The 18,240-nt window shown below is 54.9% G+C and overlaps 4 protein-coding genes across 13 annotated transcripts in view; 3 read left to right on the top strand and 1 right to left on the bottom strand.

The window, feature by feature from the left end:
- Positions 1-4,666, top strand: part of SAFB (scaffold attachment factor B) — a 62,377-nt gene extending 57,711 nt beyond the window's left edge. For 3 of the 6 annotated variants that reach the window (XM_088838909.1, XM_055430259.2, XM_088838912.1), the window contains 7 exons: positions 191-478; positions 1,221-1,358; positions 1,801-1,843; positions 3,260-3,378; positions 3,612-3,781; positions 4,140-4,191; positions 4,371-4,666. In XM_088838909.1, coding sequence (XP_088695035.1) covers positions 191-478; positions 1,221-1,358; positions 1,801-1,843; positions 3,260-3,378; positions 3,612-3,781; positions 4,140-4,191; positions 4,371-4,473 — 913 coding nt within the window. In that variant the 3' untranslated portion in view covers positions 4,474-4,666. The remainder of the gene's footprint in view (positions 1-190; positions 479-1,220; positions 1,359-1,800; positions 1,844-3,259; positions 3,379-3,611; positions 3,782-4,139; positions 4,192-4,370) is intronic. The other 3 variants (XM_088838910.1, XM_088838913.1, XM_088838911.1) reach the window with 2 other exon arrangements.
- A 2,995-nt stretch (positions 4,667-7,661) lies between these two features.
- On the bottom strand, positions 7,662-9,356 carry MICOS13 (mitochondrial contact site and cristae organizing system subunit 13). The gene is made up of 4 exons (XM_055430266.1): positions 9,200-9,356; positions 8,388-8,565; positions 8,148-8,199; positions 7,662-7,886 (listed from the first exon to the last, which is right to left on the bottom strand). The coding sequence occupies exons 1-4, from the start codon at positions 9,226-9,228 to the stop codon at positions 7,789-7,791; spliced, it is 357 nt and encodes a 118-aa protein (XP_055286241.1). The 5' UTR covers positions 9,229-9,356; the 3' UTR covers positions 7,662-7,788.
- Positions 9,199-14,768, top strand: HSD11B1L (hydroxysteroid 11-beta dehydrogenase 1 like). 5 transcript variants are annotated; one of them, XM_088838918.1, is made up of 8 exons: positions 9,929-9,942; positions 11,593-11,711; positions 11,795-11,925; positions 12,543-12,654; positions 13,054-13,145; positions 13,449-13,542; positions 13,653-13,818; positions 13,921-14,764. In XM_088838918.1, the coding sequence occupies exons 2-8, from the start codon at positions 11,639-11,641 to the stop codon at positions 14,114-14,116; spliced, it is 864 nt and encodes a 287-aa protein (XP_088695044.1). In that variant the 5' UTR covers positions 9,929-9,942; positions 11,593-11,638; the 3' UTR covers positions 14,117-14,764. The 5 variants fall into 5 exon arrangements, with proteins under 5 accessions (XP_055286239.1, XP_088695042.1, XP_088695041.1 ...); XM_055430264.2 differs by having other exon boundaries at positions 9,199-9,942; positions 13,353-13,542; positions 13,653-14,768; XM_088838916.1 differs by having other exon boundaries at positions 9,199-11,711; positions 13,353-13,542; positions 13,921-14,766.
- Positions 14,769-16,865: 2,097 nt separating this feature from the next.
- Positions 16,866-18,134, top strand: RPL36 (ribosomal protein L36). The gene is made up of 4 exons (XM_055430267.2): positions 16,866-16,929; positions 17,107-17,201; positions 17,799-17,933; positions 18,008-18,134. The coding sequence occupies exons 2-4, from the start codon at positions 17,109-17,111 to the stop codon at positions 18,095-18,097; spliced, it is 318 nt and encodes a 105-aa protein (XP_055286242.1). The 5' UTR covers positions 16,866-16,929; positions 17,107-17,108; the 3' UTR covers positions 18,098-18,134.
- Positions 18,135-18,240: the final 106 nt, after the last annotated feature.

Consider the following 18,240-nt stretch of genomic DNA (forward strand, 5'->3'; position numbering starts at 1 on the left):
CTGCAAAAGCTAGGCTGTCACTGTCTCAGCCTAGTGCCGGGATGGTGGGTCCTGCACAGCCTGCTGCCTCCACCAACCTCTGGCACTTTTTTGTTACTAAATTTATCTGCAGTTCAAGTTCCCCCCTCATTCCACTTGGGGGCACTGCTGCATCTCGGGGGTCCTTGCAGCCTCTACTGTTTGCTTGCAGGTTGCGCGAGCATAGCGAGCGAGAGCAGTCCATGCAGGCAGAGCTCGAGCGGCAGGAGCGCAAGAAGCTGCTCATTGCCCGCGAGAGGCTGGCCTTCCACAGACACCGCCTAGAAAGGGAGCGCATGGAGCGGGAGCGGCTGGAGCGGGAGCGCCGGCGGGTGGAGCATGAGCGCCGTCGTGAGCAGGAGCGCATCCACCATGAGCGCGAGGAGCTGCGGCGCCAGCAGGAGCTGCGTTATGAGCAGGAGCGGCGGCCCGCCGTCCGCAGGCCCTATGACTATGGGCGGTAAGCCATGCCACAGCGCACTGCCACCCCTAAGGTAGCCCATGGCATTTAAAACTGTGCCATGTTCCCCGGAACCCTGTTAATGAGGGATTTTTGTTTAAAAAGATGCACAAGGGGGGAAAAAAGCATGAGTATTTGCTGCAGCTCAACTTGATATTCTGTACTTTATATGGAAACATGAGGTGGTTTGAGATTGTTGGAGAAACGGTGGGTGAAAGTGGTGCTTATTATATCTCAGTTTTAATACCAGCACAGATTCACACACACACACACTTTCCAGACTTTGGAATCATTGCAGTGATATAAATGGTTTTGAACAGGTACATTGCAAGTGCTAGTAATAGTCCTCTGCACTGGGTGTCTTCTGAGTCAAGTCTGCATGGGGCAGGACAGTTAGTGCACTAACTGTCCTAATAGACTTGCCAACCCTTGTGGCCATGAGCTGTTCTCAGAAGGGATCTGACATCCACTTCACTGATGCCTTCCTGTAAGGAGACCTGAGCTTTCTCTTTGGGGGACTCAGGTATGTTGTATTAAAGAATGGAGCTGTTCAGTCACATTCCACATCACCCCTCCAGGCACGCTCCACTCTAGTAGCAGAGAATGGACTCTATGGATAAAGTTAGTTTTCATTCTGTGAGTGATGGGGCAGGGCAGTTGGACTGTTGAGGGTTTCGTTTACCAGCTTCCACAGAGGTCATACGTATGCCCTCCTTTCTTGCTTCCTGCCGCCCCACCCCAGGCGAGATGATGCTTACTGGCCGGAAGCTAAGCGGGCAGCCCTGGATGAGCGCTACCATTCTGACTTCAATCGTCAGGACCGCTTCCACGACTTTGACCACAGGGACCGGGGCCGCTACCCTGACCACTCTGTTGACAGGTCAGCCACTCACCCTGGCCACTTAATTCATGGGGTTTTTTGTGGGCTTTTTTTGCCCTGATTCATTCTGTGTGTGGGGGGACCATTTTTAAAGTCTATTGAATTTGTTATAATGTTGTATCTGTTTTATGTTTTGGTTTTATTGCTCCATGGCATGTGGGATCTTAGCTCCTCAACCAAAGGTGGAACTCCCATCCTCTTCATTGAAAGGCTAAGTCTTAACCACTGGATCACAGGGACATTCCCCATCCTGTTTTGGGTTTTTTTTTTCATTGTTCATTCATAATGAAGATCTCGAGTGGCACTTCTAGGTCTCAAGCCCAGTTGAGCCAGCAGTGTGTGTGTGTGAATTACCTACGTTCAACTTGGGAAATGTTTTCCATTTGGGGATCTGTCCAACCTATGTTTCTCCTCATGATTTCATTTGAATTGCCTTTTTCAGGAGAGAAGGTTCAAGGTCAATCATGGGAGAAAGAGAAGGACAGGTAAGTCAGAAGCCGTGATTTTAGCCAGTTTTCCCTGTACAGTTGATTCTCTTTTCTTTGCCATGCCTGCTTCCTCCTCCACCCAAGTTAGAGTAATAAGGAGTAAGAGAGTGTGGCACCTGCAACCTGTGTGGAACAACAGCGTGAATGAATAGCTGGTACTTTGTGCTAGCCCAGAGTTCAAGCAGGTATTCTGAAGCCTTGTATAGCCTTGACCCTGAGGTTCTACACGTCTTTGTGACTACATGGGTACTAAAGTACTGGAGAGCTTTGCGTGAGCCTGGCAGGGTCTGTTGGAATGTTCCGTGTGACCCACGGTGCTGGCCAGATGTGACACCTCATGTCTTGGGCTCCAGGTGCACTTGGAGTGTCAGTGGTTGCCCATGCATTTTTTCTTTAGCAGCGTCAACACATTAGGAAACAAATGCAGTTTTTTCCTTTTTTCTCTCTCTCGTATATTTAGCTTGAGAAACTTTCTCCAAAGAGCCTTGACTTTTTAGTGGGTTCCTTGGAGAATGGAAAAGATAAGGGAAGGTTGTGGTCAAGGCGTTACTCAGCAGACAAGAGTTGCCACCCTGGGGGTTGGTGCTCTCTCTGACCACAGCACCTTGATATACTGTTCACCTCCCTCTGAGCCTGAGAACGTGACTGGGAGTGGCCAAACTCCTGAGGCCTTTCCTGCCGCCTCAGGAGCAGTTCATGACCCTCACACGATTCCTGTTCCTCTCCTCCCAGAGTCACGTCTCACACACAGGTGAATGTGCCCCTGGTGTCCTGGGTTTCCTGTGGTAGAGACATTGAGCAGCAACATGGTGGTTAACATGTCCCACTCTGGGATCCAGAGCAGGGTCACATCCTTGTGCTCCCACTCCTCCTGAGCCTGTTTCTCCAGTTGTGTAAGGGAGCAGGGGGTGTTAAATAAGATGACTTGCGTGTGTCTGTCCAGTCCTGCTCTTCTACTCTTGAACATGGATGGCTTCTGTCATCTGATTAGACAGTGCCCTCCCTGATTAGACAGTGCTGTTTATCCCTGGTGACTCCATGATTATATTCTGCATGCAGGCACATGGCACATCATGATAATTTCCTGCTGTGGGTCAGCCACTTGACCCCTCTACCCTTTGTCCATGGGTGCCCGAACCTCTGCCTTCTGGGTAGGGAGCACCTAATTCAGGCTTGGGCTCCACAAGCACTTCTGCTGCCCAGGATGTGAGCAGATTTCCACGGTGCAGCTGTGTTGTGCCAGCTGAACGCCTCTAGACCACAGACAGTGTGTCCAGTGCCTGTTGGCACTGTCTCAGACCTGCAAGGGGCTTCTGTCTGAGTCATCATCCTTGTTACTGTTAACTTGTTGCCCAGAGGCCGTGGGATCCAGGGTGGTACTAAAATCTTTCATCTTGGCCCTTTCACATCCAGCATTACCCTGAACGCCACGGAGGACCAGAGCGCCATGGCCGCGACTCCCGTGATGGCTGGGGCGGCTATGGCTCCGACAAGAGGATGAGCGAGGGCCGGGGGCTCCCTCCTCCACCCAGGTTTGTGACCCATGTCCCATAGTGCCCGCCAGTTCCTCACATTCAGCTGGCCTAATTGATGTATCCAGCTGAGGACTCCTGGTCTTGGGGATAAGCTGAGTGCGGGCTCTGCAGCCCAGGCTGTTTCCAGTCTCTGGACAGCCTTGGACCGAGGGCCAGTTCCATTCCCCACAGCCCTCCATTGCTCAGAGGGCTGGGATCACAAAATGCCAAACCCACCTTCCCAAACCCAGTGTCGTTGCTGTCCTGGAAGGCCAAGATGGGGGCAATCCAAATCAGCGATGTCTTTCTCCAAGGGGCAGACGAGAGTGGGGGGACCACGGCCGCAGAATAGAGGAGGACCGTGCGTGGCAGGGCGCTGCTGACGGAGGCATGATGGACAGGGACCACAGGAGGTGGCAAGGTGAGGACTGTTCTCAGCAGAGTTTCAGAGTCTTTGTGGAGAAGCACCAGGCAGCTAGAGGTGCCCCTTCTCCTGAGGGTGGGAGTGGCACTGTTTTTCCCACCACTCGGCCTTGCTCTTTCTGCACTGGGTGCGTAGGTCTGGGGGCTCCTGGTGAGTGGGTGGGAGGGGTGCTACGGGTGCCATAGCTCCTGTCTCTCTGCCTCAACTTAGCGAGGCCCATGGGTGTGTGTAACCCATGTGCTCACATATTCACCAGTAACCTGGGTCTTAAAGACAGGGACTAGAGCCCTGTGTCCTCTGAACTCCTTGTCCTGTACCCCAGGGCACTGTGTGAAGAGTGTTTCTTGTTTTGCAGGTGGTGAGAGGAGTATGTCTGGTCACATGATGAACCGGGGAGGCATGTCCGGGTAAGGACTGTCATCATTGCTCTTGTTTTTGCCTGTATTCTCTGGCGGGTGTCACTGCTGCTCACAGGGTGCACTTCTGACCTTGGTGGTGCCACCCCAGAGGGAAGAAAGCCCCAGAGAGACTGGGCACAGGGCAGAGCCCACTGAGGGAAAACAAACACAATCTGCCTTTGTTCCAGGCGCGGCAGCTTTGCCCCTGGGGGGGCCTCTCGGGGCCATGTGATCCCGCGAGGTGGCTTTGGGAGCAGACCCACCGACGCCCACTTCACTCGCCGCTATTAAGTGCTTGGGCTCCTGTGTTACATGTCACGTGGCAACAAGAGTATGTTCTGTTAAGAGTTCCCTTAAACTGTGTACAATAATTTTTTTTTTAATCTGCTGCCATATTGTAGCTCAATACAATGTGAAATTGTTTTTGGTTTTTTTTTTTTTTTGGTTTTTTGTAATAAATGTGTTTCTGTTCCAGTACCCTTTATTTAAAGCGTTGTGTCTTTTTTTATCTCAAGTAAAATGAAATTACATTTATCGATGTTAAGCCACAGCTCTTTCTTCAGGGAAGGAGGATGGAAGGGGGCAGCTTTCAGGGACTGTTGGATTTTCCAGAAGCACTTTGCCAGCAGCATGGCCACATGAGCCCAGGCCCGGAGTTCAGAGGACTGTCTGGGTTGTGCATCTCAGCCATCCATCTCTCCTTGGGGGCCTAGTGTTTGTTCCCATCGCCCACATTCTGCCTCCATATATGAGATGCTTGCCCCATGGGATGTTGTGGATTTTGTGTGGTAAAAATACACATGAAATTTACTATTTTAACTATTTAAGGGTATAATTCAGTGGCATTGTGTATAGTCTCTGCATCATACATCTGTTCCCACCATCCATCTCTAGAACTTCCTCTTCCCAAACTACAACTCTGTCCCCATCAAGCACTCACTGCCCAGTACCCTGGCTCCCACCACCTACTTTCTGTCTCTGAAATCTGACTACTCTAGTGAGATTGATGTCCTACTGTGAATGACAGAGGACCACGTATTCTGTGACAGGAGCAGAAGGGCTCTTGAACACCAGGTGATAAAATAGGCCTGGGTTGGGGGACAGGGCCCAAGTGGAAGGGGAGTTGCCAGGATGCAGGAGTAGAGTCTCACTCCACACAAGGTACAGGTATGTTCAGGGATAAAGGGCTGCCTGGACTCCAGAGGTGGCCAGGTTTATTGGAGAAGGCAGTGTGTAATGGGGCAGTGCTACCTCCCTAGGTCAGCTGTGTGCCTTGTCTCCAGGGGCCCTGGGTCTGTGGATGGGGCTGGGTGTACCCCACTCCACTTTATTAGGGGAATAGTGGCCAGAGCCCTGCTTCTTGGCTCCATCTCTCACACTCAGGTAGGGTCTGGCCTGGCCCTCTCTGGAGGCTGAGATGTACCAACAACCAAGGCTGACTAGGCCTGTTTCCCCAGGCCCACAGTCAAGGGAAGACAGACACAGGACAGGCCTTTTCTCCTGTTGGCTAAATATACCTCCACCAGGCCGGGCACATCCCTGTCATAATCCTCCATATTGCCTGGGCAAGAGGGACCTGGCAGACAGGACTCAATTAAGAACCTTCACACAGGAGAGCACCTAGAGTCACCCACATGGGTCCTGTTACTGGAAGTGTCCTTACAAGGGAAACGGAGGCAGAGGAGCAAGATGGAGACATGACAGAGGAAGACAATCCTGCTGGCTGTGAGGGTGAAATAAGGGGCAGTGGCCTCTAGAAGTTGGAAAAGACAGATCGCACGCCCCACAGTCTGCCAAAGGAAGCATTATATACCCGGATTCCAGCCTGCTAGGGCCCATGTTGGACTTCAGCCATATAGGGCAGTTGTGTCCCCTGAAGACAGCTGGCAACACCAGGAGACATTGGTGGTTGTCATGAGTGGTGGGTAAGGAGCCACTGGTATTTTGGGGGTTGGAGGCAGGGACACTGCCGGGCACCGTGCCTGGGGTGACCCCAACACAGATCCTTCCTGGGTGTCGGTGATGCTGAGCTGAGGAAATGTGCCCCGAGGTGGTGGGCCCTGTGACGCGGCACTGAGGAGCACTGGAGGAACGGGGCAAGCGAGGCTTCCTGGAGAAGGCGTCTAAGCCAGGGGCAGATGCACAGGAGTCAGCCAGGAGGAAAGATGGCCTAGTGAGGGGCCGCACAACGGGAAAGGCAGCTGTGTTCTGGGAACTGAGGGCTTCCGGTGTGTCCCAGAAGGACAGAGCGGAGGTGGGGCCCCTCTGAGGAGTCTTACGGGGTGGGGGAGCCACAGGTGTGTGAGAAGGTCCATAATATCATCAGATGTGGTGTACGGGGAACAGATGGAGAGGGTGGTCCCAGAGGTGGGGCCAGCAGCGAGCTGGTCACTGGCAACAAATACAAGTCGAAAGCGAGGAATCTGGGTCTGACGACGAGGGCGCAGAGAGATCAAGAGCAGCACCAGTCTCCAGGCTGTCAGATCATGACCACGGTGGCACAGGTCATTCAGGGCTCCCCTTTCCCAAGTACACAGCCCTCCCCACCCCTTCCTGGCTGAGTGCATGAACAGACGTGTGGTTTCCTACACTCAGGTAAGCCTAGGAGACACCCTGGCCTCTGATCTCTGCCTCCTTCATCTGTAACGCTGCTCTCCCCTCCTGGCTCACAGTCCTGAGTGAGCGCCATCCCCTAGAGTGACATGAACCCAAGAACTCTTGGGGACAGACAATCCTGTGCCAGCTCAGGGCACCAGTCGATACCCAGGCCTGCTCCCTGCTCATAGGGTAGCTTCATGGGCCAGCGGCTGGCTCCCACCCACATCCACCTCCTACCCTGTCAGGGACAGAGGTCTTCTCCTGCTGTCACCATGGTGGGATGGCTTCTGTGGCTGGGTGCTGGGGACCTCACAGGGAGCATCTCAAGGGTCCACCCTCCCCAGAGCTCCAGCTGGATTGAGAGATATGTGGGTCACCAGGCAGCTGACCCAGAGTAGGCACGAGGTGTCAATAGAAGGCTTCCCAGGGGAGCAGGATATCTGGAAGTCAGGGCCCTTGTGGGCCAGGGAGACCATGACCACCAGGTCTGTGCTTCCCAGCAATCCTCAGGTTGTGGGGAGAGGGTGGAATGAGAGTGGAAACCAGATGAGAGCAGGGACTTGACTAGACATGAAGATTGGTGAGCTGAGCAGGAAGGAGAATCAGCAGTTGTGGGGACTTCCGTGTAGATCAGCCCTTGCCCCTAGACTGCCCCATCCTGTGCTCAGCCCTCCAAAAACCAAGGAGACCCCAGACTCAGATGGGCCCTCAGCATGTTCTGAACCCTGAGCCCAAGGGCTATGGTCTGTTCCCACTCCCCATACCAGGTCGAGGGCCCACTGGTGGGCAAGGTCCAGGTACAAAGGAGTGGACCTTGGCCTTCAATCAAGGTCAGGCCCCCAGGAGCCAGAAGCCCATTTCCCAGGGGTCCAGCACATGGATTGAGGAACACTTCCAAGTCCTTTATTGGGCCAGCAAGGCCAGAAGCTGCCCAGTTGGGTCCCAGTCTGGTGTTCATGGCGCCCCTGCCCCTGTTCCCGTCTGGGGCAGACAGCTTCCTCTGACAGGCTACTTGGTTCGCTCCTTCAAGTATTCCCAGCCCTCCTTGGAGTACTCCCAGGCCTTGGAGGGGGCCACAGACAGAGCTGACATCATGGTGATGATGCCTGTGGGAAGGAAAGGCCAGGGACTTTGAGCAGAAATTTTTAGAGGTACCACTGCCAGCTGTCAGTTCCACGCAGGGAAACAGATGGAGGTCACACATTGCTCCCCACTCCCTGGAATCTCCACCCTCTTGTCTCTTTCAGCTCTTGGGGAAGGGAGGTTGTACAAAGAGCAGGAAAGCTAGTGATGGAAAGGAATGGCCAGGAAGGAATATGGGAGGTATCTGGGGCCCCTCGCCTGCATGCAGATAGACCTGGGCCTACCTGAATTCCAAGAGTCGCGGATGTGAAAATTAAACTTTGGAGGGGCTGGGAGCTGGGGAGAGAAGGGGAGAAGGGGCTGTGAAAGAAGACCTGGCAGGCCCAGCCTCCCTCACAGGCCAGAAGAGCAGCATCCAGTGCCCAGGATGCCAAGCAAGGCTGAAGGACCCGGGATCAAAGGCCATCACAGAGCTGTCACCCCTGCTCCCTCCCAGGCACAGCCTCAATACCAGCTCAGGGTACCTGTGGTAACTTCAGGCCTGTCTGCTCGCACACGTACTGGCTGAACTGGTACACGGCAGTGGGAACCACCTCTTCGGCTTTCTGAAGGACCGCCTGACTCTTGTCACTGGGCCCCAGCAGCTCCTGGTCGTACACCAGGTAGATAGCACCCCCAGCCACACTGCCCTTGATGAGGAACCTGCAGGCAGAGAAAAGAACCACAGTAGCTCAACAGACACTGCTGGCCACCTCCCAGGTCTACGCCTGCAAGGGTGGGGATGGAGTTAGACTCCTAGGGGAAGGGTGCCCTCAGGCCAAAGAGGGACACACCTGAAACCGGGCAGCTAATGGGGGAAGCGCGGGGCATCTTGGGAGCCCAGAGGCGGGCCTGACACACAGTAGTTTATTTAGAGCGTGCAGGAATATTTAACTGGTACACTGAAGCATGGAGAGGGATGGTGTCACTCGAGATCCCGCAGAGGCAGGGAAAAGTTAAGGCTTAAGACGTCTGACCATCTTCTACCTTCCAGTTCCCGTGGAACGCTCCGAGAGAAACCCGCGGGAGGTTTCTGAGTTTAACCACGCAACAAATGCGTGCGGCACTCCCATATTACAGAGCCGGCAAGTGAGACTCCGAGGGGTCTAGTATACAGAGTGCGAAGGCAAGGACTCGCTAGGAAGCAGGAAGTGGAGAAGCTCCACCCTGTCTGAACAGACACTGGAGACCTGACACTACGGGAAGCAAAGAGGCGATCGGGAGCAAACCAGATGTCGGGTGCCCGCAGAAGGGAACATCTTCGGGGGCTTGAGGCCCGCCCGGTGACCCCACGAACCTCATCAGCGACCAAACTCGGGGTACCATGATCGCTCGGCTCCGCGCGCAAGGACACTCGGTTCGCCCGCCGCTTCCGGTTGCGGCGCCGCAGGGGCCTCTGGGACGCGTAGTCTCTTGTCAGCCGCAAAGGCTTATGGGCTGCGGTCCGACTGCAAAAGTCGTCTCCGCGAAGATTAGTCCTCAAGGACCGGCCACCGCAAAGCTGTATGGGAAAAGTAGTCGGCACTTCCCGTGAGGCGCCGGACGGTTCGTCTAGCTGCCAAGCCTCCTGGGAAATGCAGTCGGGCGCGGCACGGCCCTGGTGACGTGAGGGAAATAGAAGTCAGGTGTCTTGAGTGAGGCCTGAAGGAGAGCCACAACCCAGGAGATCAAGGGCTCAGGCCTAGGAAGAGAGTGTCTGGCTGCCGGTTGTCACGGCAACACGAGGGCGGAATGGTCTGATAGGCGAGGCTTTGGTCACGTGATCCGGTCGGGCGTTGGGGCTTCCCTAAGGGGTGGGGTGAGGGAAAGAGCTAGGCAGGAGGCTGTTGCCTGGCAACGCCTGGAGCTGAGTTTCCCCCCTACACATAGTCTAGCCCCTCCCCCCAAGGAGGGGGATTCGGAGTCACGTGACTCACACCCTACGCTGGGGGCGCGGTCCGAGCCCAGGGGACACGGCCGTGAAGTGAGCGTGGAGGGGCGCGCGTGTGGCTCCTAACCCCGGACCCCGGCCCCTCTGGACGTTGGGAGAAACAAACCTGAGTGAGTGAATGCGCGGTTGGGAAAGTGCAAGTGGGTCGCACTCCCCCTTTGTCTAGTGGAGAAACTGAGGCCCAGCGATGTCAGGAGGCTAGTGGGTTCTGCGAGGATCTGGGTTCCCCCTATTTTCCTCCATCACAACCTAGCTATTTCATCCTCCCATTCATCCATTCGCCCCTCCCCCCGCCCACCCAGCTTGCCAGGTAACCCCTGCGGGGCTGCTGTGATCAGGGCCTGGTTGAGAAGAGGGTTGAGCTGAGGGGTTCAAGGCTTTCCCTGGAAGTGGGGAGAAGTGGGAGGTGGGAGAGCGTTCTTTGCTGAGGGGATGCTGGCATAACTGGGTTAAGGCGAGGAGTTCACTTCTCTGAGAACTGATAGATTTATGGATGGGAAGGGGGGGAGATGAGGATGGACAGGGAGGCAGGGGGCCAGACCTGCTGGGTCTCCATTCGGGGAAGTGGTGAACCCTGGAAGGGTTTGAAGCAGCAAGAGACATGCCAGATTTTTTTGGAAGAGATCCCTATGGCCTCTAATCTTTGCCCCATGCAGTTCAGAGGATAGAAACCCCAAGATGGAATGGGCCTGTGCCCTTTTCAGAGGAAACCCATGACCACCTGAAATTTAATTAGCTGGCTTTTCTCTCTTATGCCTTCTACCTGAGATACAAGTAAATTGACTCCCACAGCTGAAGTCACATCTTAACCCTGATGACACGGACACCTCCATCTCCAAGCCAGTCCTGAGCGTCCACTTCCTTCTGGGTGTCTCCAGATAGAGTTGTCTTTCTGGGTTCCCCAACTTCTCAACTCCCACATTCCTCGTATCACTCTGTATCAGTCTATCTACTGAGCACCTGCTACAAGTCTGGCGGTTTGGGGCACTGAAGATCCAAAAGTGAGCAAAACAGGGACTTCCCTAGTGGTATAGGGTTTAAGACTGCGCTTCCACTGCAGGGGGCTTGGATTCTATCCCTGGTTGGGAGCTAAGATCCCACATGCTGCATGACACGTGGCTAAAACATTAAAAAAAAAAAAAATAGCAAAACAGAAGCAGGTTTCCTTTTCCTTTCTGCCCTCATGGAAGTGAGTCTAAGGGGAGAGAGGGAGCCTGAACAGGTAATCATCAAGATCATTTCAGGGGATGACAAGTGCTGAGGAGATGAATGTTCTACAGGTAAGGAACAGAGGAGGATCAGGAAGAGAGGTGCTGTAGGGAAGGAGGCCAGGCCAGCGCCCTCTGAGGAGGTGGTGGTTGCCGCGAGACTTGAAAAAGAGAGCCATTGGGTTGTACTTGGGAAGAGCATCCTTGCAGAGGGAAGAGCCGGTGCAGAGGCCCTGAGGCAGGATGGTGACTGGCTGGTTCCTGTGATCAGTGACAAGGCTAGTGTGGCCAAGCAGAGTGAACGAGAGGGGCTGATTCAAGCAGGATCTTTTTGGTCACCCACCTTTTGTCCTAAGTGCAATAGGCAGGGTGTTTAGCAGGTAAGAAGATTGCTGCAGTGGCTCCGGTGAGCTGGATGATGACCTAGACCAGGTTGTGGCTATGGAGACAGAAAAAAGAGGCCAGAGCCAGGGCTGGGGGCATCACCACTTGCTGTTCTAACAAAGACACCATTGGGGAAATGGGTGTGACTGGGGTTTAACTCTGGGCCAGGCCTGTGTGGGCCGCCCTCTCGCCCACTGCAGACCCAGGGAGGGCCATGAAGGTGCTACTCCTTACGGGGCTGGGAGCCCTGTTCTTTGCCTATTATTGGGATGACAACTTTGACCCAGGTAAGTGCCCAGGTGTGGGGGAGGGAGGGATGGTCTGGCTATCCTCTCCATCCCCCAAGCTGACCAGCCCTGCTCACCACCAGCCAGCCTCCAGGGAGCCCGTGTGCTACTGACGGGAGTCAGTGCCGGCATAGGGGAAGAGCTGGCATACCACTACGCGCGCCTGGGCTCCCACCTAGTGCTCACTGCCCACACCAAAGCTCTCCTGCAGCAGGTGAGACACTCCATCTCAAGTAGGGGTGGGGAGTGGGGAACAGGGATTGAGTTTGAACCCCTGCAAGCATCCGGGCTTCCTGTGTGACCTTGGGCAAGTCACCTAATCTCTCTGAGCCTAAGTTTCCTTATTTGCAAGTCAGAGACAAGAAAAGTACCTTCTCCTGGGCTCTGGTGTGGGACTGAAGCAGTAAGATAGTTGTAAAGCGAGGAGTTTTCCTCACTGAAGGAGAGTAATGATAGTGAACAAAGGCTGTGTTGATAGCTCGGGTTCTCAAGGGCAAAAGTGAGGTGGGTAGACATTTCTTAGCAACAGCCCAGTATTGCTTCAAGGAAATATACATCTCCTGGTGACAAACCTTCGAAAACCTCAAGAGGCCAGCAATGTTAAGATTTATTTGAAATCTGAGTTTTAAATTTTGATGGTTGAACAAGCAAAAATGGCCCGTGAGCTGCCAGATTGCCATCCCAGTGGTAAAGCTTTGGGGATGATGTTAAATGGAACCCGAGGCTCATCGAAGGGGAGGGGAGGCTTCAGGCTGGGGCCCTCATGGAGCCGACAGGTGGAGGGGGGCCAGCTGGGGTGGAGGGGCCCACGGGCAGCTCTGGCCCCCCCAGGTGGTAGGGAACTGCCGGAAGCTGGGCGCTCCCAAGGTCTTCTACATCGCTGCGGACATGGCCTCCCCTGAGGTGCCCGAGCGCGTGGTGCAGTTTGCGCTGGACAAGCTGGGTGAGGGGCGGGGCCTGGAGTCTGGGACCTTGGTCTAGGCTTTAGGGGCAAGACCCAAATTGGGGCGGGGGTGTGGTAGTAACAGCCGTCTGAGGGCGGAGATTTATGGCTCCGGGGGCGTGACTAAGGGGTGGAGCCTCATGGCATCCAATGGGTGGAACCCATCCAGTGGGTGGAACTCTGGACCCGGCCCGTCGGATGAGGGTTGAAGCCTGGTTAGGGAGTAGAACGGGTTCTCTTTGATCTTAGTTGGCACTACCTGGGTCAGAACTCACTGAGTCCATGATCTGGCCGGAGCTTCGCTAGTTCAGGGGTCAGGGCTCGGAGCAGTGTCTCATAGGGCCTGGGGGTGCGGAGCCTCAAGGACTAGCTCCAGGCTGACGGGCCTCTCCGGGCCAGGAGGGCTGGACTACCTGGTGCTGAACCACCTCGGCACCGCCCCAGCAGGCACGCGGGTCCGCAGCTCCCAGTCGACACGCTGGCTCATGCAGGTACTCCGCCCCTCCGCGGTCCCTACTCCACCACCCCGTGGCCCTGGCCCCGCCCTCCCACCAGACTCCACCGTCTTCCGGTTACCATCAGGCCCTGCCCCTAGGGGCTCCAGACCCCGCCTTTCCTGGTTCTGGGCTCCGCCCTCTCGGCCTTGGCTCAGTCCCCCGGCCAATGCTCCCACTCTCGCTTTCGGAACGCCGTCCCAGTCCTCAAGCCCCGCCCCTACCTGCCAAGGCTTCGCCCCTTCCCGGTGTGGGCTTGGATTCCTCCTCCGCCCGGTGACTCGCAGTCGCCACCTCCAGGTGAACTTCCTGAGTTACGTGCAGTTGACTTCTTCGGCGCTGCCCAGCCTGGCTGACAGCAAGGGCTCCCTAGTGGTGGTGTCCTCATTGCTCGGTGCGTGTGTGCGGGGCAGGGCGCGGGGAAGCCACAAGGGCTGATGCAGGCGAGCCTGGAGCGGGCAGGAAGGCTTCAGCCGCTCAGCCACTGTCCTCCCGCGCCCCCAGGCCAGGTGCCTACTTCCTTCTCCAGTCCCTACTCGGCAGCCAAGTTCGCTCTGGACAGCTTCTTCAGTTCTCTCCGGCGGGAGCTGGACATGCAGGAAGTGAACGTGGCCATTACCATGTGCGTTCTGGGTCTCCGAGACCATGCCTCAGCCGCCGAGGGAGTCAGGTGGGGCCCAGGACGCAAGGCGGGGCCAGGCTGGCCTGGGAAGGGCTGTGGCCGGGCTGCTAAGCCCCAGCTGCAGTCCCCATCATACCCTCCCGTCCCCAGGGGCATCACGAGGGTCAAGGCGGCTCCAGGGCCCAAGGCAGCTCTGGCCGTAATCCGCGGAGGCGCCACGCGTACTTCCGGGGTCTTCTACCCGTGGCGCTTCCACCTGCTCTGCCTGCTCCGCAGTTGGATGCCACACTCGAGGGCCTGGTTCGTCCGCCAGGAGCTCAACATAACGACGCCCGCTGCTGTCTGAGACTCTGGGTTTGAGGCCCCTTCATCTTCCCAGAAGACCCTCCAGCCAACCGTCCTGGAGCTGGGACGCAAACTGAAGACACTTCTGAGCAGGTGGTCAAGGGCCAAGAGAAAGTCATCAAGACACAAAAAAGTAAACCCGAGGAAAACTACCAGCACTTGAAAACAAGCAGAACTCGGAGTGTATCAGGCATCTTGTCAGGAAGTCGGAAGTCAATTACCTCAGTCTTCTTAGCTGTTACTGATGATATGAGAGCTGCTTCCATTTTGCAGATGAACAAACTGAGGCTGAGAGAGGCGATGTGACTTGCCCCAGAGCCCTGGCCACATCAAACAGGTCATAGCACCACTGAGTCACCCTTGGAGCTCTCTCTGTGACCTGAATCCACTGCCTCCCACTTTGTTCTTTCCACTCAGTCAGCCTCGGAGCATCCTCCAACCCTTGTCCCAAGCAAGGGAGCCCTCAAAGCTCTCAAGTTGCTCTTGGGGTCTGAGGAAAGGGAGGAGTAAAAGAACATGTTCTAGGCTAGGTCCAGCCTCCCAGTTGATAATAAAAATCCTCTTCCGTTGCAAATCCGCTGTTCAGGTTCCTTCCAGTTTGTTTGTGGCAGGAGGTGAAGAGGGATGTCTATGATATATTTATGTCAGAATGCTCAACTTTATTTCATAGGTGGAGACATGGAAGCTTCAAGACAGATGGAACTCATCCAGGAAGTCAGAGATGGAAGGGAAGGGAACTGCTTGTGGGCCAAAAGCGTTATTTGCAGCACTCAGCACGTGATTTATGCCCCAATAATGATCACTTGCATCAAGCGGTATGCACTTGACATTCGTGACCTCATGGCATTTTCGCAACCAGAGGTCAGTGCTATCATTACTATCATTTTATGGATGAGGAAACAGAGAGGGGAAGTTGGTGGCAGAAGCTGAGATTTCTACAACAGACTATCCCTCTTTAAGCCAATGTGTGCATCTGCACACCACTGATATTTATGTTAATAAATTTAAAATGGAGACTTTCTTAAGAATGGTAAACCAGCACTGCTTGCACAAAGAAAAAGTAACTGTAAAGATTAAAACTGTAGCATGAAAACAGTGTTATAAAATGCAAGCTACTGTTGGTTCTCCAAGGCGCCAAGAACAGCAGATATTCGAAGGGGTAACCCCCAAACAGGTCAGCCCCAAACTGATACTGACTCTTGGAGATAAACAGGATTGAAAGAAACGAGGGGGGAAAAAAAGATTTTGTTCCTACCATGCCTCCTATCTCTGCCCCTAAAATTACAACAGGTGGCGCTAGTGGTAAAGAACCCACCTGCCAATGCAGGAGACATGAGAGGAGGGTTCGATCCCTGGGAAAATCCCCTGGAGGAGGGAATGGCAACCCACTCCAGTATTCTTGCCTGGAAAATTTCATGGACAGAGGAGCCTGTTGGGCTACAGTCCTTAGGGTCCCACAGAATGGAACACGACTGAAGCGACCTAGCACACAGGCACATATCAAGTGCCACGAGGGGCACTATATCACAATACTTTCCTTAGCGCTAGCCCAGAACTTGGCTTCATGTATCGTAAAACCAATTCCTCCGTTCAGTTCAGTTCAGTCGCTCAATCGTGTCCGACTCTTTGCAACCCCCTGAATCACAGCACGTCAGGCCTCCCTGTCCATCACCAACTCCTGGAGTTCACTCAAACCCATGTCCATCGAGTCGGTGATGCCATCCAGCCATCTCATTCTCTGTCGTCCCCTTCTCCTCCTGCCCCCAATCCCTCCCAGCATCAGAGTCTTTTTCCAGTGAGTCAACTCTTCGCATGAGGTGGCCAAAGTATTGGAGTTTAAGCTTTAGCATCAGTCCTTCCAGTGAACACCCAGGACTGATCTCTTTTAGAATGGACTGGTTGGATCTCCTTGCAGTCCAAGGGACTCTCAAGAGTCTTCTCCAACACCACAGTTCAAAAGCATCAGTTCTTTGGCGATCAGCTTTCTTCACAGTCCAACTCTCACATCCATACAAGACCACGGGAAAAACCATAGTCTTGACTAGATGGACCTTGGTTGGCAAAGTAATGTCTCTGCTTTTTAATATGCTATCTAGGTTGGTCATAACTTTCCTTCCAAGGAGTAAGCATATTTTAATTTCATGGCTGCAATCAGCATCCGCAGTGATTTTGGAGCCCAAAAAATAAAGTCTGACACTGTTTCCACTGTTTCCCCATCTATTTCCCATGAAGTGATGGGACCAGATGCCATGATCTTAGTTTTCTGAATGTTGAGCTTCAAGCCAACCTTTTCACTCTCCTCTTTCTTTCACTTTTTAGTTCCTCTTCACTTTCTGCCATAAGGGTGGTGTCATCTGCATATCTGAGGTTATTGATATTTCTCCCAGCAATCCTGATTCCAGCTTGTGGAAGTTTTTGAGCCAGATGTCATTATATCTTGCTCAGTTCGGAATAGGTACTATTTTTGTCATCCTTCTATAAATGGAGAAATTCTGGTAGTGGGAGGTGGAGTCCCTGGCGCTGGGCCAGCCAGGTGACGGCAGAGGTAGGATTCCAACTCTCAACCCACCTGCAGAGGGAAGCACCGCCACCATAGTCACGCCCACCTGGTCCGACTGAAAATTAAGACGCGTTGACTGGCTTTGAGTGTCTGTTCTCGCATGCTCAGAGAGCCCGCAGGGACTCCTCCAAGCCGCCAGGGGGAGCCCGAGCCATTCTTGCCTCTCTGGCCCGCTTCGCCCGCGAGCTAGTAGATATCCCAGAGTTCCGCTCGTCGGAGGTCCTTCCGCCGCGGCAGCCATTGTAGAACAACAGGTTAGTGAACTGTCTCGCGAGTAGCATCCGTTGCCATCCGGAGCCTGGGGGTCCCAGGCAACTCGACGGATGGCTGAGTGCAGCGAGTGAGCCCGTGGGAGCTGAAACGCGGGGTTCCAGGTCATGGGGACCCAGCGGGAGCTCACCCACATCCCTTCTGCCCTTTTCTGTCCGCAGCCATGGCTCTGCGCTACCCCATGGCCGTGGGCCTCAACAAGGGTCACAAGGTGACCAAGAACGTGGGCAAGCCGAGGCACAGCCGCCGCCGCGGGGTGAGTACCAGGTCGAGCGGTTAGAGGGTAGGAAGCCTTCCGGGCGGAGGGCAGGGCCTGGGCAGAGGCTCCCGGAGCGCCGTCGGGGTATCAAGGACCGGGGGAACCCTGGTGTTTTAAGCAGGGGGTGAAAGAATGTGAGGCTGGCCAGAGGAGAGAGTGGAAATGCTGGTTACCCGCCTGTGTGTTCCCCTTTGCTGCGGACAGCCACCGGGGCCACGTACCAGGACCCTCCCCCTCGCCGTGGATTCGGAAGCGGGGACGGGAGCGACTTGGGAGCGGGTTTTGACACATGAGCAGGAGTTTGCCGAGTAGGAAGGTGCATGGATCGGGGTTGAAACGTGGAGGGAAAGTGGATTCTTTGATTTTCGTGTTGAGGAATCGTGGCCTCGAGGGTAGGGTGTGTGTGTTTCTTGGTTAAGCGGTCCCAACTCCACGGTGCCCAGCTTGTGTGCAGGGCGACAATGCACAGGGTCCCGGGACAGGCCGTGCAAAGGCCCGGGCGTTACGCGCCGCTTTGATTCCAATGAGATTGGGGACGGGGGTGGATCTGGGCTTCTGCCGTTAGCAGACCCCTGACGCCCCGGTTTCGCGCAGCGTCTCACCAAACACACCAAGTTCGTGCGGGACATGATCCGTGAGGTGTGTGGCTTCGCCCCTTACGAGCGACGAGCCATGGAGCTGCTCAAGGTCTCCAAGGACAAGCGGGCCCTCAAATTCATCAAGAAAAGGGTAGGTGGGATTCCCGTGCGGGGGCCCGGTCTGGGACTCGGGGGCTCAGGCTCACGGTCCTCCTTGCCCGACAGGTGGGGACACACATCCGCGCGAAGAGGAAGAGAGAAGAGCTGAGCAACGTCTTGGCCGCCATGAGGAAAGCGGCAGCCAAGAAGGACTGAGCCCTTTTCCTCTGTTCACAATAAATTTTGCCCAAAATTCGGCGTTTCTCTGATGCCATTGGAAATTGAAGGGTAGTTCAGTGTTGAGAATGGGGGGGGGTTCCCAGCCCTGGAGCATCCTGGTGAGGTGGTGGTGGGCAACG

This window comes from Moschus berezovskii, chromosome 8 (assembly GCF_049115385.1).
Source record: "Moschus berezovskii isolate FMDL1 chromosome 8, NW_MosBer_1.0, whole genome shotgun sequence".
Classification (NCBI taxonomy): Eukaryota; Metazoa; Chordata; class Mammalia; order Artiodactyla; family Moschidae; genus Moschus; species Moschus berezovskii.